The 22,193-nt window shown below is 55.2% G+C and overlaps 1 protein-coding gene across 3 annotated transcripts in view; it reads left to right on the forward strand.

The window, feature by feature from the left end:
* NOL4L (nucleolar protein 4 like) overlaps positions 1–22,193 on the forward strand; it is a 125,598-nt gene that overhangs the window by 79,128 nt on the left and 24,277 nt on the right. Inside the window, exons 1-2 of one of the 3 annotated variants that reach the window (XM_036827113.1) lie at positions 12,549–12,674; positions 20,813–20,954. In XM_036827113.1, coding sequence (XP_036683008.1) covers positions 20,846–20,954 — 109 coding nt within the window. In that variant the 5' untranslated portion in view covers positions 12,549–12,674; positions 20,813–20,845. Of the gene's footprint in view, positions 1–12,548; positions 12,675–20,175; positions 20,263–20,812; positions 20,955–22,193 lie in introns of those variants that run through there. The other 2 variants (XM_036827114.1, XM_036827112.1) reach the window with 2 other exon arrangements.

A 22,193-nucleotide genomic window follows, 5' to 3' on the forward strand; every position in this document is an offset into this window, starting at 1 on the left:
CAGATGTTTCGCCAGGGCAGCCTGGGTTCAGAGACGTCCGCGTCTCTCTTCTTTCCTCCTGCTTCCCTGAAGCTGTGTGGGAAAGAAGCAGAAAACGACCAGCATCCCGTCTCCAAAGCCAGTTGCCTGATGCAGTTAGTAGATACCCCGAACCTAAACAACGCATTGTCCCTGTCTGCTCCAAAAGTCTCAGTCCCCTTCCAGGCTACGAAATCCGCCCCCATGCTTGCAAGGATGCTGACGCAGCCTTTCAACTTCATTATCTGGGGGGAAAAAATGCATGCAGTGCCCATAATTTACTGGTGCAGGCAGGAGAGCTGCCTGGTGCCCGGAGCAGAATCCTGCATGCGGGGCTGGCCTGGAGATGCTTTATCTGTGTCAAGGGAAAAGGTGGGAGCAAGGTCAGGAGCCGCTACCTGGGCCTCCGTCCATGGGAGCAGCTCTGTCTTCTCAGACCTCTGACTGTGAACCGCCCCTCAGGGCACCCAGGTAGCTGACTCCCTGTTCTGTCTCTAAGGACGCAACAGGAAAGGAGGTGTCTCTCCCCAGCTGGGCCAGGAAGGAGCTGCTCAAAACATCCAGATGGTCACTGAACCAATGGCCGACCTTGTGACCCACCCCCCTCCAACTCTGGGTCCAGCCTGACCGAGACCCAGAGGGGCCTTGTTGTCCCATGGCCACGTCCTGTTGTTGTTGTTATTGCTGCTGTTGTTTCTAACAATGGAACTCCTGACCCCAGTTCTTGGATATCCCCCAGTTCAAGGGGGATACCTTGGGCAGGGCGCTTTCTCCAGCCCTCCCTGTTTTTTGTCACATTTTTTTGAGGGCGAAACCCCTGGTGGCTTTGTGGAGGCTTCTGCTTAAGGCATCGCAAGGCAGGCTGCTTGGCTCCAGGGGGGCCGAGCATTTATGGGTTGTGGCTTTTCCGCAGCTTCTTGACCCCCCGACCTTGCCAGCCTGATGGCTCCTTCTTCTCAGGTGGGGCCCAGACAGGTCCCGGCCCCCAGCAAAGAGCTGCTCCAGGAGACCTGACCCCACTTGGTGGCTGGGTGGGCCAGGGCTTTGTAACCAGACCTGGAAAATGCAGGAGGGTTCAGACGCTTCAGCAGCTGATGTCTGGAGATCAATTAGAGATAATGGCTCTGGGTGGACGCGAAGAAGCACGGCCAAGGTTTTTCCTGGTTGTGATTGTGTTTACCTCATTAACGGGCCTTTTTCTTTTTCTTTTCTTTTTTTTTTTTTTTGAGGGTGGCACAGCAGTGTCACACTGTTTGTGCTGGCTGCCTTGTTTTACTCATAGGGTGACCAGGCATCGACCCACGGCGGGCTGGGAGCTCCCCAACCTCCACTCAGAGGAGGCGAAGGCCCACGCTTCTGCTCACAGCCCTCCAGACCCTTGCCCTCCCTGCGACCCCCTGTGTGTATAGTTTTTAAAAAATCTCCTCCTTCGTTCATTCAACAATCATTTAAGTTCCTTCAACGTCCCAGACACTGTTCTGAGACAGACAGGGAGCCCACTCTCCGGGAGTTCACAGGCCACACAGATGATAAACAAGACAAGAAAGAAAAAAAAGATATGCAAAAGTGAGATGTTCAGGGCAGAGAATTAAAATAGAGACCACTGAGAGACTGCGCCTCTGGGTGAGAAGGCCTCTCTGAAAAGATGGCATCCAAGCCGAGACCCAATTGATAGGAGGTGGCCCGCCCTATAGAGGAAAGGCTTTCCAGGTGGAGCAGACAGTGGGTGCAAAGGCCCTAGGTTGGGAACAGCAAGGGGGCTAGGACAGGGGAGTGGGGGGCAGATGTGCTTGGGAGAAGCCCGGGCAGCCTGCAGAGGACAGCGCTCTCTGGCCCACCTGTCGTGTGCATGTGGAACCTCAAGGCGCACCTTCCTCTTCCAGAGGAGGGCAGGGGCTTAACTGGAGGTGACAGCAAGTGGAGGTGAGCGGCCAGGAGAGCCCATCGACTCAGACCCTAGGTGTGGCCCTACCCCGCACCAGCTGCCTAACTTTCACTTCTCCATGCTGCAGCTTTCCTGTTACTGGAACAGCAGGTTTGGGCCAGACTTCAGTGGTTTTCAAAATTTGCTTTTGGACAGAGGAACCCCTTTCTTCAGGGAAGCTCTTCTGGGGAGGAAGTTAGTATGTCAAGGGTCAGCAGGAGGCAGGCGTGTCGCTGGGAAAGGGGCCCAGAGCTCTGCCCACCTGCCCTTCCTGCCCCCAGCCAGCCCACCTCCAGCCTTCAGCAGTAAATAACAGGGCCTGGATAGCCCTGAGCTTTGGGCTGGGGTGCTGCAGACAGGCGGGAGAGGGGCTCAGCCCAGCATGACCACAGGCAGCCCGGCCCCAGGCTGGCCGCTCCTCTCTCTCCTGCAGCTTCCTCCTCAGTAGATTTGAGTGACAGAGCCTATGCCTTGCCAGCCCCATGGTTGCTGGGAGGCTTGGATGTTTGGAACAGCTCCAAGTGCCTCAAGAAAAAATAGGATAGAAACAGAAGATCCTCTTTACCTGGAACACTGCTGTGGCTCGGGAAGTGCCCGGGCACACCTGTGCAGAGCCTGGCACCTTTCCCTCTGCAGAGTCCCCCCCACCCTGCACCGCAGTAGCCACAGCAGGTGCCCTGACACAGCCCCCCTCCTCAGTCTCTTTAAGGAGTTAACACTCTAGGGAAAAAGCCACATGGGTGTGGGGTCCTTACTGTCCAGTCCATCCATGAACAGGAGCCCTGTGAATCAGACAGGGATGCTTTTGACTACAGGTCCAAAAACCCAGCTGGCTCTATAACAAAACATGAAGATTTTTTACACCTGAAATAGGAAGAGTGGTGGCACAGCTGTTGGTGTTGATGTCAGCCATGTTGGGTTGGTGGTCTCTATGATGTTATTGACCTTTTCCTCACACTTACAAGTTGGCTGCTATTGCTCCAGCCATCTTGTCCACATTCAGAGTGAGAGGAAGACGGGAAGGGGTGGCATAAGCTTAGTCCAGCAAAGCAAAAGCTTTCCCAGAGAGTTGCCAATAGACTTTTGTTAACATCTCATTGGCCAGGGCCACATGGCCACTTCCAGCTGCGGGGGTGCAGGTGGGGGGCGGGGGCTGGGAAAGAAGAAATTTCACTTCCCACCTTCTGTAGTTCAGACAAGGGAGAGAGAAATGTTGAGTCTAGCTATCAGGTAAGTTAGTCCACAGTAACTGCCATGGCCTGGGCACCATCAGCTGAACTTGACAATGCCTTTGGGTGTTAAGTTGCCAAAGGCTTGGGCAGGGGGAAGAATAGTAAGGGAGGGACTTCCCTGGCGGTCCAGTGGTTAAAAGTTCGCCTTCCAATGCAGGGGCTTCAGGTTCGACCCCTGGTCAGGGAGCTCAGATCCCATATGCCTCACAACCAAAAAACCAAAATGTAAACAGAAGCAATATTGTAACAAGTTCAATAAAGACTTTAAAAAATGGTCCACATCAAAAGAAAAAAAAAAATAGTAAGGGAAGGAAACGGAGCGGAAGCAGGGAGGAAGGGAAGAGAGGAGGGGGTGGCAGGGAGGGGAGCAGGAACCATCTTTTGAGGCCTTCTGTGTGCTGGGTCCCTTACAGACAACATGGGGCAACTGAGGCTCGGTGTCAGAGAGCTCAGGTAACTCACCCAAAGTGAGTGAGAGGTAGAGCCTTGTTCCCTCCCACATTAATGCTGCTATTTCCCAAGGGATGGGTGGGGAGGTGGGGGGGAGAAGGGAAAGGAGAAAGAAAGTGATGGTGAGGGTAGGGCCAGGCCAAGGCCCCCTGCACCAGCAGCTTCATGGGCATAGGCCTGGGTCTGCTTATCTCACCACCACAGTCCCTCACCTGGGTCAGGCCTTGGCACACAGTAGGGGCTCAATAAATGTCTGTTGACTGATGTCTGTATCATTAATTACTTATCTTTCACATCATCATCAACAATAACTAGGGTTTGGGCAGGTGTTCTACGTCAGGCATCAGTCCAGCGCCCTGCAGGCATCCCTGCATTTAAGCGCATGGCAGCCTTCAGAAGCAAGCTCCTGTTGTTGTGCCCCCATTTCAGAGATGAAAAAACTGAGGCTTGGAGAAGTTAAGTCTCCTGCCTGAGATCACACCGAGGAAGGGCCTGAATGCAAGCAAAACATATCCCCTGCTCTACCCCCACCCTAGATGCTGACCGCCAAATACAGGACGCCAGCCACCAGCAAGGCCTCTGTGCAGCCTCTCTGGCCCCAAAGCCTTGGCTGCTACCCGTCCCCCCACACAACCCCCACCTGCAGCCTCCGTCACGGAGGGACCACCTGCCCCAGTTTCCCAGCGTCTCGCTCAGCTCGCAGAGGGGCCCCGCCTCTCCTCCAGTCACCTGCTGAGGAGCAGCCAGAGGTGCCTCCCAGGAGACTCCCAGGCCCAGCCGCCCTCAGGGGCTGCACGGAGAAGCTGGGGGTCCAGGCAGGATCTGACCACCTCGGAGCAGCCTCAGCCCATTCCCAGCTCCCAACCCCGGGGGAAACCTCTGCCCACCCAGCCCCAGACTCGCTCTAGAGGGTTCCTCTCTCTGCTCTGCTGGAGGTCGGTGAAGCACAGTGCCCCGCGGTCCGGCTCAGCAGTCCCACCTGGGCAGGGCCCACCATGCACCCTGGAGACCAGCGCACCCTGCTTCAAACCCCAGCACGGCCACTAGCTTTTAGCTCTGTGACTGTGAGCATGTCCCCTGGTCTGTGAGCTATTGGGGGACTCGATGTGTCATTTAATCTCCCTCCCACAGCCACTATCTTCGTGTGCAAAATGGCAGTTAATATCATCCTTGTTATTTGGCTGGTCAAATAAGGTAACATATCCTACCACCCAGCACAGGTGCCTGGTATTGTGTGGGTCGCCATAATGGATTACACCAAGCTCTAAGCTGCTCAGCTATGGTAACTGGCCTCAGCTTTTTTTCCCTTTTTCATACTTTTATGGAAGTATAACACGCATACAGAAAAGAACACGTATCATTAAGTGGACAGCTCAGTAAATTTTTACAAACTGAATCCACCTCTTGTGACCAATTCTCACATCAAGAAACAGAACTTTGTCAGCACCACAAAGACCCTTTGAGCCCCACTCTGGTCACTAACCTTTGGCAAGGGTGACAACTCTCCTGACCTCTGATACCACAGATTGCTTCTGCCTGTTCTACTACGGCATGTGTGTGCTCTTTTGCCCACAAGCATGAGTTCGTGAGAGTCCTTGTGTTGGGGCCTGCACCACTAGTTTGTTCCTTTCCATTGCTGAGCAGTATTCCACAGTGTAGATGTACCACCATCATCCATTCTCCGCTGATGGACACTTGGTAGTTTCCAGGCCAGGGCTGCTGTGAATAGTGCTGCTATGACCATCCTGGCGTGTTCTTTGGGGACCATCTGTACTCGTTTTTGTTGTGTGCACACCCAGGAGTGGTAGTGCCAGGTTGCAGCTGGCCTTGGCTTTTTGGCTGAGCCTCTCCAAAGGTGCTAGGAAAGAAGGGAGAGAGGAGGTAGGTGCCCTCTCTGGGGAGCTGCAAAGTGTGGTCTACATTAAGGGGGGTGCGCTTAATTCAGAGCTCTGTTGCAGACATCAGGGCTGTGCTGGGCAGTGGGCAGGATGGGGTCCTGAGTGATGCAGTGGTAGGTCCCTACTGTGTGCAGGATGCTGCCGGGGACTCTGCCACCTAAGAGCCTGTCCCAGCCCCTGAGAGTTCATGGTCCAGTTGGGGAGATGAGGTATAGCCCAGGAAATGGGAAGTACCACAAGTGCATTAAGTGATATAAGACTGACGGAGACCTGCCACCAGAGCCAGCTGGGTGGTCTGTGAGATTGACGCTCTGAGTTCAGAGGGGCCTAGATCTGGCAGGGGTGGAGGATATCTTTGTTAATGGCCCAGAGTATCTTTCTACCTAGTGAACGCCCATGCATTCTTCAATGCCCAACTTAAATGTCACCTCCTCAGTGGAGCCCTCCAGGATCCACTATGTCCTTCTCACATAACTAGGCACTTCCTTCCTAGCAGGTCCCACAACTGTCAAGTACAAACCAAATATATATACTGTGACTAAAAACTTCGTGGTCATTTGATTAATCTCTCTCTCTCCTGCTGGCCTGCAGGCTACAAGTGGGAAGACCTGTATCTGTGTTGTTCATTGTTGTGTCACCCATACTAATCATGGTGCCTGGCATGTGGTAGGGGGTCTATACATATTTGTGGAAAAAACGTGTGTCTGGAAGCATGCATGATCAAAGGCACACATGGGCAATTGAGGGACAGAAGATGTGAGTCTGAAGCAGAGTTCACAGTTTGGAACAGAAGGCTGTAAGGCCAGCAGGGCTGTGGAAGCCCTTAAACACCAGGCCAGAGAGCTCTAACTTGATTCTGCCAGCGACTGGGAGCCATTGAAGGTTTTGGAGTAGGAGAGATTAATTGATGACATTTTAAAGCAACACATTTCTGAAAAGGCAATTGATGAAATTGTAATTTTTACCTTTTGTCATGGTTGTTAGGAAAGTGTATTTCAACAAGTCAGACTCTTAGTGATACACACCATGGGAAATTTATCTGAATAGAGAAGGAGTGAGGAAACGGCATGGGACATTTTCTCCTAGATTTCAACAAAGGTGTCAAACCAACTATGAGGTTGCAGCCAGCTGGGCAAAAATCAGCGAATGTGAAGAATAAATGGATAAGCTGAGTTACTACCCAACCTGCAGATCAGCTATTTTGAATCCAGGCATGTGTGAAGCCCTGGAGCTTCTATCCCCGCTCCTCTTCCTACCGAGATGCCCTCTCCACTTGCCACCTGTCACATTCCTCCCGCCTTCTTTGGTTCAGAGTAGATGTCACCTCTTCCAGGCACCACCCCCCAACAGCCCCTCAGTCAGAAACGTGCCCCGCCCCCCTCGCCGTTTGCCATAATTGTGCTGCACCTAGAGCCTTCCCTGCTGTGGCAAGGGTTTGTCTTTATTATGCTGGGGGCAGGGACAGTTCATGGCAGGTAGAGGTGAGTGCTGGCCCTACCACATATTAAAATATATTCCAGAGCTATGCTATCGGGACAGGAATTGACAGATCAATAGAATAGGCAATTCCAAAAATAAGGGGAAATTAGTATACTATAAAGATGGCACTTCTAATCAGTGGATAAAGATGAGTCATTTAAAAGATGGTATTGGGGGCTTCCCTGGTGGCGCAGTGGTTAAGAATCCACCTGCCAATGCAGGGGACACGGGTTCGAGCCTTGGTCCGGGAAGATCCCACGTGCCGCGGAGCAACTAAGCCCGTGCGCCACAACTACTGAGCCTGCGCCCTAGAGCCCGCAAGCCACAACTGCTGAGCCTGCGTGCCACAACTACTGAAGCCCGCACACCTAGAGCCCATGCTCCACAACAAGAGAAGCCACCACAATGAGAAGCCCGCACACCATAATGAACAGCAGCCCCCGTGAGTAGCAACGAAGACCCAACGCGACAAAAAAAAAAAAAAAAAAAAGATGGTATTGGGACAACTAGGATAGCCATTAAAAAACAAAATAAGCTAGATCTTCACCTCACTTCTTATACGGAGAGAAATTACAGATAGAATAAAGATTTAACTCTAATGAAGCTATAAATGCTCTAGAAGAAAATATGGGTGAATTACATTTATAATTTTAGAGTGGAAAAAGAAAAACCTTTGTTTTGATGTGAAATCCTAAAGCCCTAAAGGAAAAAAAAAACTAATGAGACAGTATAAAAAAAAAAAAAGTAAAATTTTCCTATGGCAAAAAATCCCATCATAAAAAGACAACAAAAGGAAAACATGTTTGCAAAATATATGACAAAAGATTAATTTCCTTCGTTTCTAAACAGTTCTTACAGAAAAAAAAAACAAACCACCAACTCAAGTAAAGGGCAAAGAATATGAATAGATTGTTTAAAAAAAAGAAAAGAATTACAAGTGACCAATAAACACATGATACACATAAATATAGGCTCACATTCCCAAATGAAGAGGGCAGAGAGAGACACCATTTTTCACTTCTCAGATTGACAAAGATAAAAGAGGTTGCTAATACTAAGCGCTGACAAGTGTGTAGTGAAATGAGAACTGCCAGATGCTGCTGGCTGCTGAGGAAACTGGTACAGCGTTTGTGGAGAGGGTTCTGACAAGCACTGTGAAAATGTAGACTCCTGATGATGACGATAAAAGCTACCATTTACCGAGTACTCCCTCTGGGGAAAAGAGCAAGCTGTATTTTATGACCTAACCTCAGAAGTCATAGACCCTCATTTCCACAGCCCTATCCATTGTGCCAGGGGACCAAGGGTGTGATACCAGGAGGGGGGAGGATCATTGGGAGAGCTGGGAGGCCAGATACCACAGTTTCTAATGTCAAAGGGGAAATTTTGGTGTCAAATACATTAAACATACTATCTTATTATCTGCTTTGTAGATGAGGAAACTGGTGCCCAAGGACACTTGTTTGGTGTCAGAGCCAGAATTGGAACCAGTCCCATTTGACTAGACTCTTTCTATTCCACCTCCTCAATGGTCTCCCGGATGCCACTCCTGCTTCCTTATAATCTCATCTCCTCTGATCTAAAAACATAATTTAGATGGCATGATTTCCTTGCTCTTAGAATAAAATCCACACACCTCATGGTCGTGTCCAGGGCTCTGAGTGCTTGGCCCTGCATGCCCTCTCACCCTTACCTCCTCCCACCCTCCCCCACGCTCTAAATACACTGGTAGCTTTCAAGTCCTCAAACATGCCAAGTCCCTTCTCACCTCAGGGCCTTTGCACCAGCTGTTTCCTCTGCCTGCAAGACTGTGCCCCCAAGTCTTCACCCAGCTGTCAGCTTCCAGCATCCTGGGGTCAGAGCACACGTGGGCTTACTCCTGAGAGGGGCCTTCCCTGACCACTCAGCCCAGAGCCCACCTTATCTCCACCCTCAACCCCTGTCTCCCCTCCACCCCTCACCGCCCCCATCCTCTGCGTATCCTTCACCCCATCACCACCTCACTCCTTGTCTGTGGGATCCAACCAAGATTCAAACTTTGCATTTCATTGTTTTTTCTCATTAGTCTCGTGATTAAGAACAGTCAAACTGATGACAGTGAATCTTTTGAAGTGTCCAGGATACTTGTGTTATGGAGTCTCTTTCAGTATTTCTTGTCTGGTTGTTTCTTCATGATCAGATTCAGGTTAAGCATTTTGGAGGGGAGGACTTGACATGGGGAGAACATAACATAGGTAATGCTATGTTCTCTCATTGCATCCCTTCAGGAAGTAAGCACATCGTGTCAGGTGGTTCCACTTCGGGGTCTGCTGAATTTGATCACTTGATTGGGGGGGTGTATACCAGTCTCTCCACTGTGCAGGTACATGTGCCTTTTATCATTAATAAGTAATTTGTCGGGATAATTTTTTTTTTTTTAATGCTTTGAGATGCTTGAATAGCATCCGTTCTGGTCACACTAAGATCCTGTTATTCCTAATCACAACCTCTGGTTCCCATGGCCAGGTCCCTGCTCACGGAGCGTGCTCATTTCATATGGGAATCCGCCTGGAGGGGTTTGCTGCTTAAGAAGCTCCACAGAGCAAATGCCCTGCCAATTTTGCCATTTACAAAGGCACCCGCTGTTTGCAGAGCCTGGAGGGGACATGAAGGCAGTACCGCCCCCTTAAGCAGACTAGAGCAGCCCTTCTCTGTCATGGGCTCCCACCAGACTGGGGCTGGAAGAAGAGACACATCACTGGGAGAATTAGTGGTCAAGAAACTAGGTTATGCCATTCCTTGTTGGGACCCATGCTGTGGCCACTTTAAGGAGATGCGCAAAGACACAGAGAGCAACCTACACAAGGTTACTCAAGGAGTGGCAGCTCCTGCAGGAATTAAGGAGCCGGGAGATTTCTGCAGGCTTCAGCACACATGAAAACTCACCTAATTCGCCGTGCTACTAAATAGCCAGGCTTCTCCAGGGCTCCCAACCGCTTCCTGTGTATCGAGTGGGGCTGGGGCTGTTTTATCTCAGGGATGGTAAATGAGTTCACATTTCATGCCTAGAGAAAATCACTGCTCTGCCCTCCTGGGCGTACTAGCTCTTTCTCTTATTAGTCAGAGAAGAGGTGGGTTATCTGGGTTCAATTCCACCTTTGAACGTCAGCTGGATCTGGCTTTATATTTCAAGCCCAGATGTCCACCACCGCTGTGAAATAGTGACTCAGGCCAGGAGAAGTCAAAGGTCTCTAGAAATGTGGTGGGAAGAGATGGGAAATCCTGGGCCTGAATTATCTCATTTTCAGAGTGAGGAAGGACAGTTCCCATGTTGGAAACACCCACATTTCCCTGTATGAACTGAAGATTCGTGGCCACTAATTAATTCTAAAAATCATTATTGGTGTGTGGACGTTCAGACAATGAAGTTTCCAAACTGTCCCCCACCACAAAGGATGAGAAGTAAAGATCTCATAGAGAAAAGTGGGAAGAGTGAATTGGTTTGAAAACACATTTGATTTCAGGGATAAAAGGTGCTAATGAGTAACATGCTTAGAGCCTCTTTTAAAAACAAAGTGTGAGTTTTATATTGACAGTAAAATCTTTAGCGTGTGCAGAAGGAAGTCGGTGTGCTGTTAATCTGATGTGTTGTCATCTTTTTATTTTTCTAATGGGTGAATACTGAGCCCTGAACCTGCGGTGTTGTACTTCCAACTCGTATCTGTAGAGGGAGCCTTGTTTACCTCGGATTGTTCACAATGCAAAGCTTTCAGTGGAAGAAAGAAAAAGGCTTTTTACAGAAAAAAAGTTGGAGGGTTAAAGGCAGTCTGTTTCAAAATTGCAAACAATCGCGGTGGCTGTCTCGTTTTCTCTTCTTCGCTGGTTTCACTGTGAATGAATTGTAGCGTAAAGTCAGTAGAAATTGCCCCTCCTCTTTGGATGCGACCAGAGGAACCAGGTGGTGGGATCGTTATTGGTTTGTTTTGTTTTGTTTTTTGGCCATTTCCTCACAGAATTCCACGAGGGCAGCTCTCCATCCCCGTTAAAGCACAAGATTTTTCTGAAGGCTGATCTGTTGGAGGGTGTGGATTTGGGGAGGGGAGAATCCGCCCTTACCCATCTTCTCTGTCGGGGTCTAATTCTGCTGTCGGGGTACGAGCGTGTTACGTTTCAGGTTGAGTCTGAGGCTGCTCAGAGGTCCAGGGTCCCCCACCCCCGCGACGCCCGGTGCGGTCTTCTCCTGCACCCCAGGTGGATGAGGTCTGTCTGCGCGGAGCACTGCGTCTCTGATCCGCGTGGGTCTTTCCCCTACTGCGATTCTGTGTCTGTGGACAGTGCGCGCCCGGGTCTGGGATGGAGCAGCATTTCTTGATGTTATCCTATTACTTCACAACTGTATCTTGCGCGTCTTAAGGAGCCCAAACTGTGTGGTCTAGAGGAGCACAATGTCCGGCGGGAGGTGGGGCAGGGAGAGAGCCGGGAGCAGGCCGGCGGCGGGCGCTGGAGATGGTTGATATGTTTGGGTCTGACAGGTGAGCGCAGCCGGACTCTTCGGCGCCCGCCAGTGGGAAGAAGGGGAGCAGGGGAGGGTGTAAACTAAGTGGTGGGAAAGAGACAAAGGAAGAGTGAAGAGGCGAGATGGTGCGGAATAGAGGAGGGGGAGGGGAGGGGGCAGCGAATGGGCAGCAAGCCGAGGAGCCCGAGCTTGAACTTGATCGAGAAAAGGGGGGGGGCCCAAAGTGGGGGGGCGGCACAGAGCCGACCACGTGCCTGTCTTTCCCAGACCTGGGTCTCGCTCTGACCGCCGGGGGGCCCAGCCCTCTGGCCCAGCAGCCCCGCCCAGCGAGGACCCGCGTCCCCGGGGAACCAGAAGACGCGCAGGGGTCGAGGGCTGTCCGAAGGCCCCAGGGTGCCGGGAGTTCCTAATGGTGCCCGAGTCACTTTCTTTGGGCCAAGTGTCTCCTCTTCTGGTCTGAGCGCGGAGAGCCGACCGGGCGCCCCCCCACCCCCACCCCGGACTCGAAGACTGAGTCCTCCGCGAGCTAGGGGCGGGCACAGACCCCACCGCCTTCTTTCCCGGGCTCAGACCCCGGCAAGAATCTTCCTCCAAGCGCTTCCCCCTTAAGAGAGCTCTCCCCACCGAGCGCACGGCGGCGCGTCCAGCGCGCCCTCATCCCCCACCCCGTACCTGGCCCAGCACCCGCTCCTTCCTCCTCCTCTCCCCACCCGCCTCTCCCTCCTTTCTCCTCTCTCTGGGTGCCTCCTTTTCCTCTCTCCCCCCTCCCCCAGTGCCCACTCCTCCCTCTCGCCCGCCCCTCCACCTCCTCCTCCTGCTGCTCCTCCTACTCCCCCAGCGTGCGCCCTCCCAGCGCTCCCCTCCCCCCCGGCCCCCGCCCCGTGCCGGGTCCCGCCCCCCTCCCCCGCCTCCCCGTGCCCGGTGCCCCCCTCCCCCTTCCTCCCTCCCGGCCGCGGCGCCGCCGCCGCTGCCGCCGCCGCCGCCGCTCGCCTGGGCCCTCCCCCTGGCCACCCCCGCCCCCGGGCCGGGCAGTGACGCGCCGCGGCGGTGCCAGTCCCTCTCCCCGGGCGGCCGCGGCGGCAGCAGCAGCAGCAGCTGGAGCTGTAGGGCTGTCACCGCCGCCCGCACCGCTCACTCGCCGAGCCCGACCGTCCGTCTCCGCCTCGCCTCCCGCCCAGGTACGGAGTCCGGCCCGGATCCCCGCGATCGGGCCGTTTCCGGGCCCCCGGCCGCCGCCCCCCTTCTCTCGCCGCTGTTGCCGGCCGTTGAGCTGCGGTTAGGGGGGCGGGAGGCTGGGGGGGTTCCGGGGAGGGGGACGCGGGGGAGCTTCCTGCGCCGGGGCTGAGGAGGGGGGCGCGCGGAAGCGGCTGCGCCCTAGGCGGAGTGGGCTGGGGCGGGGGGCGGGTGAGTGTGATCGAATGGGGTGGGGGCCGTGAAGCCTGCACTCTGGAGGCCGCGGGGTGCTCGAGGTGTGCCCAGCCCCGAGTGCCGGGGGCCGCCGGGCGCACCCCACTCCCGGGCCGTGCGCGCCGCCGGTCTTGGGGGGCGGTGATTGTGTGCGCCGCGCCGCGGTATTGTGCGGCGGCCACACGGTTTGCAGCGGGCTCGGCACCGCGTCCCGGTGAGGAAGGCGTTCTCAGGCGGCGGGGTGGGGGTCAGGCTCGGGTTGCCGCCACCACGGCCGCAGCGAGAAGGGAAGTGGACTGTTTGGAGATGTTGAGGACGGGAAGCGTAGAGTGGCAGGGAGGGGCTCCCTGCCTCGGCGCGGGGAGTTGAGACGAGGTTTGCAGAGTTGAGCCCACTTCGGCAGGCCCCCGCCCCTCCCCGGAGCGAACCTGATGCCCCTGGCAAGTGTTCGGTCGGAGCAGAAGCTGGAGGCGTCGGCGGCCCCTGTTGGAGGGGCATTCCTTACTGAAGGGGGCACATGGGGCGGGGGCAGCTGGCCAGAGTGAGGGCGCGCGCCAGGGTTAAGTTGGATTTACACCTCTGTCCGCCGCTCTCCGCTTCTCCAAGGCTGGACACTTTTTCCGGCGGCGGGGTGGGGGATTGCCATTCGCGTTCTTATTCCAGCCGCTCAGGTTCAGAAGTGACCCCCCTCCCCACCCCCCAATCGCACCTGGAGCTGCGTGTGCCCGAGTCCGGTCATCCCTAGCGGGCCGCGCTTCCTGGGGGAAGTTCTCACTAAGCCTCGCTAATTAGCATTATTCCTGGAGAAAGGTTAAGGTTAGAGCGTCCTTTTCCTTATCGGGAGGCCCACCCCCCTCCTCCCCATTCCCTTCTTCCTTCCTCCTCCCCAAGAACACAAAAGCACAAAAAGAAAGTGTGAAGAGGCACTGATCAATGGAGAAGCCACAAACCCATTAATTCAAATGGAACCTTTTTGTCCCCCCCTCTAAAACATTGATTTTTCTTTCTGTCTGCTCTGAGGGGAGATTAATAACCTCCTGATTTCACCTGAAATGGTGTTTGGACTCTGTGATTTCCTCCTCTTTCTGAGAAGGATTGTGGCTTGAAATAGATCCTCCCTTGAGATAAAGCCCTACTTATCCCAGAATCAGCTGGAAACCCCAGCCTGGGCCCCTGTCCTTCGAGGTGGGGGACATGGGGAGAGGGCTGTGGGGCTCTCACGGCTCCTCAGGAGAGAGTCCTGACCAGGGGCCCTTTCTTGCCTTGCCCCCTGCTTCTGGATTTCAGGTCATTCTGGGAGAAAGACCCATTTAGGGCCCAGGCCCCAGTGGTAGTTTAGTCCCCAGGTAGTAAATTACCCCTATATTGGAAAACCATTAGGGCCTCAATGTGTCCGTGAATGAATAATATCAAGCTTAATTTAATCCCATGTCAAGGTGGGCTTGTTCTGGAGAGTCAGGGTTTGAGACAGCACCTCCTCCCACACCCTTGCACCATGGCTGGGTGCCAAGACCCCATTCAGCACCTTCCTGAGGAACAGCGGGAGCAGAGCACCCAGGGCCTTCCTCCCAGCTGGAAAGGCTGACTTGGGGAAACTTATGTGGCCTCAGTCACCCTGGGGCCATGTGGAGCTGAACTGCCCCTGAGTTGCTCAAGAACTTTTTTGTCTTGTCTGGGCCCTTTTCTTGGAAGGAAACTCCTGCAGGGGATTAGTGCAGAGTGATTTCTCTCCAGCCCTCTTTTTGGCTGGAAGAACCCTGTCTGCTGAAGCTCATCTCTCCAGCCTCCCTTTTAAAGAGACCCCTGTTCAAGGCAGGGCCTGGGGTATCAGTGAGGCCCTCGTGGTGAGGAGTGCTGGGAAAACAGCCAGTTGCCTTTGCTTGGGAAACAAAAGCCCATTTTACACTCAATACACTAGTAGGAAGGTGTTGAAAATGCTCACCCCAGCATCCAGGCACCCATGACAGCAAAGACAACAGAGCGTCCCTGTGTAGATGCGAACATGTTTCTGACAGACTCTGTGTGCGTGTGTGTGTGTGTGTGAGAGAGAGAGAGAGAGAGAGAGAGAGAGAGAGAGAGAGGGTACCTAGAATGTGCTAGGTGATTAGCTGTATCAGCCCTCCCCACTTCCCATTTCCCAGATGAGCCTGTATGCTTGTATGACTAGGAAGCAGAGGAGGTGTGCTGGCAGGAAGGAGTGCAGTTGTGCGGGAGTGTCCCTGGGAGGCTGGCCTCCTCCCTGGTGGCCAGGTGGGCTTGGGATGGAGCGTGAGCAGCAGCCTTGGGACCCCGCAGCTCCCAGGAGCTGTGGCTCAGACCACCCTAAGATTTCATTTGTGCTGTTCCTTCCCAACAGGGATTTGAACCCTTGTTGCCTTGGATCCTGGAGGGTTTTCGTCTTCCATTAATAAGCCATCTGATGAACTGAAGTGGTTAAGTTGGGGTCAAATGCGGTTCAGTACCTCCTTGGCATGCTCAGAAGGCTGTGTGTGTAATGCTCGCTGACATGGAGACAAGGGGGGGGATTGCCTCGCACTGAAGAATTTCCAGGACCTGGAAGGGGCCTGCAGGTGTTCCAGAAGGAGGTGCTCACTTTCTCCATCTTGGTGCCCGCCTGCTTAGGTTAGAGCCGGTGCCAGGGCAACTGCCTTGAGCCTGGTGGTCTTTCTGGCAGGAGCTTCACCTCTCATCAAACAGACCCCAAGGGCTGGACAGAGAGGGGCTCTGTTTCCTGCCTGGCCCATGCCTGCCTTCCACCCCTCCTCTGAAACACACACCCAAGGCTCCTGGTCAGGGCTTATGGCTCACAACTGCACTAAATTCACAACAAATCCTCCTCCTTTGCTCTCTCAAAGCAAGGGGTAGAGATAGAGTTACAGCTCTGAGGAAAGGCCTGGAAAATGTTGTGGAGGCAAAGCCCAGGATCCCTGTCCTGGAGGATGCAAATGGCTCAACTTCAGAGGCACCAGGAACCCAGTTCCCGAGAAAGTGACCCCAGTTGTAAAATAATCAGGTTACTGATAGCACCTGCCCCTGGTTACACGCCATGGATACAGGCGCGTTTCCACCATTTCCCCTCTGGTCTCCCATTTTCTCCTCCTCCTAGGCTGGGCAGCGCTTGGTGCTATTGCTTGCAGAGGAGGAAGGGCCTCAGAACCTGGGTGGAGAGAAACTGAACCTGCCCGTGAATTTTGGACTACAGATAAGAGCAGGGAGGGTTTGGTCGGCTCCTCTCCTTCTGCCCAGAGTCAGGGCTGCCAGATTGGGGTGTGTCCCAGGGGCTGTCTGGGTGCTGTCTGCCTACCCCCTCTCCCCACCCCAACTCTTGTGTTCCCTTTTCAGAAGGGCATTTGACCTGATCGCCCTGTGACCCGCAAGTGGCTCAGGTCCTTTGGTGCCTAATAAATGATGGACTTTTGTCAACAGGTGGGCAAGGCTGCAGGCTTCAGGGTGTCCGAAGGTAGAGGTAAAAGGAGCCGGGGGTACTGGCTGGCCAGTCACGTGGGGTCTAGGGAGAGGGGACCTGGAAATAATGGATTGTACACACTCTTATTTTCTAATGAAAGTTTCATTGAAGTTTGTTTAAAGAAAGAGAAATTAGTAGGCTGAGTTCCCTTGAGATTCCAGAGGGAAAAGCGAGAAGTGCCCGACTTGTGACCTCTGGACCCAGCCCCTCATAGCCTGCGCTGGCATCTCCCGCAGGTCCCTCAGGCCCGGCTGTGCCCCCCTCTGCTCATCGTTGATGGGCTCTGAACTGTGTACTGGTAATTGCCTGTGTAATTGGGCTGCTCCTGGAGCCTGGGCTCAGTGTGAGCCGGTGAGGTTACAGTCTGCCCTCTGCAGCTGGGGGCTCTGCTGTAGCAGGTGGGTGGCAAAGAGGGCTTGGGAAGCCTTCTCTCCCAGGTCAGCCCTGGAAGTGAGGGTGTGGGAGCTAATTTTGATTGGAACTTAGAGTTTGGCGGGTTTTTTAAGTTAGGTTTAATAAGTTTGATTTCTCACTTAAAAAATTGCTGTATCAGTGATGTCAGAAGCTTAGCTAGAACCATCACCCACAAAACAGGGATTCATGTGGCAGAACCCTGGGGGTTGTAGGAACACTCGCTGGGGAGAGCTTGATGGTCAGTAGATAACTGGAGAGGGGGTTCCCCAGCCCCCTTCTCTCTCTACACTTAAAAGTGTGTCAGAATTTTTCTCTGTCCTTCCCTAAGTAACAGGGCCCTGGAGGAAAGGAGCCCTGCCACAGTCTCGGTGCCCCTAACATAACACCAGCACATAGTAGATGCTCCATAAGTGCGCGTCGACTCATTGACGAGAGTGAGCTGGGTGTGGGTATGGATGTAAATATAGCTTCATCTCCCATGGAGTTTCCTTTGGGTCTCGCCCTGAGACACTTTGTTGTTAAGGAATCTGATTCTTTCGGTTGAAGGGAGGAAGTGTGGTGAGGGGGCCCCTCGGTGTGGTGGACAGTGAGGTGGGCTCTGGGCACAGACTGCCTGGGTTCAGATCCCAGCTCTGCCACTAGCTACGGTGCCCTTGGGCAGCTGAGGCAGGTCTCCAAGGGGCAGGCACCAGATCTGGAGATAGGCCTGACACGGGTGCCTGCTTTCTCTATGGGGCTGTTGCGAGGAAATCTCATAAAACCCCTGCCGCAGAGCCCCTCACGTGTGGGCACTGGGTGCTCTTCGTTATCGGATGATTGCAACTCAGTGTAAAATTTAGCCCACCTCTGCCCAGTTTGACCTGTCAGGGCAGGGAGAAGTGGAGGGGGGCCATTTTGGTGGATAGTTAAGTGATCTGAGCCAGAGAAACCTGAGGCTCTGCAAGGGGGCGCCTGGCAGCTGCAGGAGGGGGTTGCTGCCCGGCAGCAGCCAGGGTCCAGGTTTCACATGGTCTCCATTCAGGAACTGTGTTCAGCGGGTCCAAGTCCCTGATTGTCAAACTGTTGCCGCGTCCTCATTAAACACCGGTATCATGCCAGGCAATTCAGCCAGTTTGACTGGTCTCGCTGGCCTTGTCCAGAGAGCATAGAGCCTGGTCCCCGCTCTTGGGAGGACTTAAGGTTTTCTTGGGGAAAGAGAGGGCAGAGAGCCGCTGTGCTGCCTGCTGCAGCTGAGTGCTGTGCCTGCCTAAGTGCCAGGGCTGATGGTACAGGCAGGCAGAGGGTGTAAGGAAAGGAACGATGGAGACTGAGCTGGAGTTGATGGAGCCAGGGGGACGTGCGTTTGGAGTTTGGGTTGTGGGGCGCCGAGGCAGTGCAGGTGTTCCAGGTGAGGGGCAGGAAGGAGGGTGCGTCTGGGCCTTCAGACGCTCTGGCTCTGCTGCTTGTTAGCTCGTGACCTTGGGCAGGTGCCTTCACCCCTTGGAGCCTCAGCTTCCTCATCTGTAGAATGGGGCTGATAACTACACCTACCCAGTGGGCCTGTGGTGCACTTGGCACCTGATAAACATTGGCTTCTGTTGTTACTATTTTAAACGCTTGCCAAGTGGGGCTAGAATGTGGGAGCCTTCAGCACTGCACCCAGCAGTTCTGACTTTTCCTTGCTTCTCAGTGAGAACCTGTGTGTTTATGGAACACTCCTTTCTCTGAGCTGAAGATGGTTGCCCAAGATTATGTGCCCCTGAGGAGGGGACACCCCCGTATGGCTCCACTGCCCGCCGCTCACCCATCCCCCGGCCCCTGTGGCCTCCAGGCTGCTTGCTGGAACCCACCAGCACGTGCCAGTGCGTGGTGCACTCCCCACGGGGACCCCCCCCCCCCAGCAACTTCCCTCACTTCTGCAGGCCTCTGCTCTGCTTGTCCCCTGACCAGTGAGGCTCTTCTTGGCCACCCTGGCAAACACAGTCCTGCAGGCCCCTCTCCCCTCTTGTTCTACTTTATTCTGCTTTACTTTGTAGCCCTCATCGCCCCCGGTATTAGGAGTTTTTCTGCTGATTGTCCATCTCCCCCACTGGACAGTGAGCACCAGTAAGGCCAGGAGTTGTGCACAGCTGAATTTTCCAGCATCTAGAAAGGTGTTGGGCACATAGTAGGTGTTCAATAAATACTTGCTGAGTAAATGGACGGAGCATTTTGAATAGGTGTTACTCCCAGATGTGAATAGAATACTTGGTCCTTTAAACCGTGAGTGTTTCGACAATACCCAAGAGCCAGGAGAGGGCCTTCCTGCTTCAGCAGGGACTTCAGGTCATACCCTGAGCACAGTGACCCCTGGGCAGCCAGGAAGGAGCCAGGGCCCCAAGCAAGGATGGCCCAGTTCCTGGCTCCCAGAACCTGTATGGCCCTACCCCTCCAAGGGTCCTTCTCCCCACCTGCCCGCCACCCCTCGCTCTGGGTCCTGTCCTGTTAACGTAGGGAGAGTCGTGTTGCCCTTTGTGCAGAGAGAACCTTTTGAACGTGTGTCTCTCCCTCCGGGTGTGAGAACACTGTCTGAGTGAGTGTGTGAGTGAGCGTGCTTTCACCCAGGGAAGGCTGTGGGTGCGCGTGCTTGTGTATGAGGAGCAGGGCGGCCTGTGGGAGGGAAGCAGAGTGCGTGCGTGTGTGGGGAGAGGGCACGAGAGCACATGTGGTCCCCGTCCCCTGAGGCTCTGGGGGACCCCTGAGCTGGGCGGAGCTGGCGTTCTGGCCCGGCTTGCGTCCTCCTGATTCAGCCGCAGAGGGTGCACGCTCGTGCTGCACAGAAGCTGTAAATTCCAGGAAACTCCCTGCCAGCCGGGCTGGTGGGGGAGGGAGTGAGGATAATCCACGCTGGTTCCCTAGCACTTGGAGAGCAGATGTGTCTGCCTCGGACAGCAGCAGAAGAAAGTTCAAACCAAAGTGTGTTTGCTCGCTGTAAAAGAGACCTCTGTGAGGGGCCCCTGGAGGGAGGCCTTTGGGGGGGTAGTGCTCTGCCAGAGGTCCTTACTGGGGGCCCACAGAGGCCATTGTATCTTGCTGGGGGAGGGGAAGGGGCAAAGCCAGAGCTCCAGGGTGTGGGAGCCGCTGGGTCATCTTTCTTGCATTTTACAGCCAGCTCCCAAACACAGTTGCTTGCTGCCCCTGAAAGAGGCTGGGCCAGGAGGAGGTGGGGTCCCTTCCCACTGGAGGGCTGGGTTGAAGGGGCCCCGCCCCGGGGGTTCCCGGATGACTGGCCAAGGGCTTACTGAAGCCAGCGAGGGGAGAGGAGGCAGGCGTGGTCCTCTCCAGCAGGCCCTCCGGCTGTTTGGAAGGCCCTGGCGGCCCCCCAGGCCCTTGAGCCGAACCCCCTTTGCGGTCAGATCCGAACCCTCGCCTGCCCCACCCCCTTCCTTCTCTATACTTCTGGGGCTGGCCTTTTCAGCTCTGGAAGCCGCCCAAGAGCATATCTTTGAAGCACAGCAAAGGTTAGGAAGGAGGAAGACAGAAATGTCCTCTGGGCTGGGGGAGTGGGAGAAAGGAATTCCATGCATGCTCCACGGGAGTCGGGAAGCAGGCGTGGTGGGCGCGATCAGCCTGGCCTCGGTGGTGCCCGGCATGTCCTGCTGCCCACTCCTGCTCGCCTGGCCCTGCGTGGAGTGAGCCCTCGTCCGTGGGCTGTGGGCAGGGAGTGGGGAGCAGTGGCCCTTGTTTACAGCGGTTGCTTCAGCCTTGGCTCACAGGGGTAAGAGCCAGGCCCTGCGATCCGCCCCTACAGGATGCAAAACCTCGTAATTGTCTTCAATTACAGACAGCGCCGGCCCTCAGCCCCGGCTTCCGACAGGAACCAGAGCCCGAGCCACTTCCATGGGAGGGTAGGGGGAGCGACCCAGCCCCCACTGCAAGGTTTGGGGGCGCCCTACGGCCTTTGGGGGCACCTCCAAACGCCCACGGGCCCTGGGGTTCACCCAGAATGCTGCCGAGGGGCTGCAGAGAGCCCGTCCCTGTTGAACGCCCACCTTCTTTGTCCCTGATCAGGATGAAACTTCTGTGAGCAGTGAAGATTTTGATATGAACGACTCCACATGGATGTCAGCTGACCCACACCTGGCCTCCAGCCTGAGTCCCAGCCAGGAGGAGAGGATGCGGAGCCCGCAGAACCTCCACAGCCAAGAGGACGGTGAGTGTCCCTTTGCGGCTGGTGGGGGAGGGGCTGTGTCCCCGCCTGCAGGGTCCTAGGAATCCCTGGGGTGGGGGGTAGGAGGGGGGGGCAGGGGTAGAATCTGGGCTGGAGCCTCTGGGGGCGGCTGGGCCCAGGCTGACAGCTGCCCCCAGTGTTCTCAGCGTCTCCACAGGCCCCACTGCCCCAGCCCCTAGTTCCGGGGAGAGCAGTTGTTCCTCCCAAAGGTGAAGGGCTCAGAGCTCTTCGGGGATCGGCAGCCTGATGGTGTCCTGCCTGTTTGCTCTGATGCTCACGGGCTGGTGGGATATGGATTTCGAAGTTATCACGGTTCAGGTCTGGGAAGGTTAACAGTGTGCCTGACCCGGAACAGTCCAGCTGCCCAGTAACGAAAGCAAAAGCTGGGCTTCTGTGGCCTGGATTTGAGGCTACAGGACCAGGGTCCCTGCCTTTCCCCTGGTGAGCGAGCAGGCAGTGCGCTTGTCCACGTGTGTGCCCGGCCCCTTGGGAGGAGAGGTGGTCTGGTGAGGAGCTGCCCAGACTGCCCCGGCCCTGGCCCCCGTCACCCGCCAGGGCCTGCCAGCCACCCTTCTCTTGCCTGCCTTGGAACACAGGCTCCTTTCTTGGGGTGGGAGCGCTGGGGTCAGAGTCAGACCCCAGAGGTCCACTCTGGCGCTCCCACGCTGAGACCCGGGGCTGGGCTCTGGGACTCCAGTGCCTGCCTCGGTTAGATGCAGCTGTGGGCGTGGGGTGGCACCTGTAGTCAGAGCGTCCCGGTTGGGCAGGGCTCTGCTCTCCCAGAGGAGGTGATTGGGGGTGGGGGATGAGCTGGAGAGAACTGGGGTGTAGAGCTGCAATTAGGAGGGGTCGAAGGTCGGGGCCTGGAATGTGGGCGGGAGGTGCAGGGTTAAAAAGGGGTGTAATGTTAACTCTGTGAAACGGGTTAGCCTTAAAGAGTAAATAAGGGGTAGGAGCCTTGCAGTTTGGGTCAAAGTTCGTCTCCATGGCGGAACCCGCGTGCCTGCCTCCCCACAGCCCTCCCAGGCCTGAATCCGGCTTTGTCTGGGAGGAGACCCAGCCCGGAGGCCGCTGGGGTGGCTGCGCCTGGGGCTGGGGAGCCCAGGGTGTGGTTCTGTGAGGAGTGGGGTGCGAGGCTGCTGGGAAAGAAAAGGCTTTTGTCCCTTGACGCCTCATGAGGTCAGCACGACCCCCTCGTGCTGCGAGCCTCCCAGACCGATA

The sequence above is a fragment of the Balaenoptera musculus genome, chromosome 15 (genome assembly GCF_009873245.2).
Source record: "Balaenoptera musculus isolate JJ_BM4_2016_0621 chromosome 15, mBalMus1.pri.v3, whole genome shotgun sequence".
Lineage (NCBI taxonomy): Eukaryota > Metazoa > Chordata > Mammalia > Artiodactyla > Balaenopteridae > Balaenoptera > Balaenoptera musculus.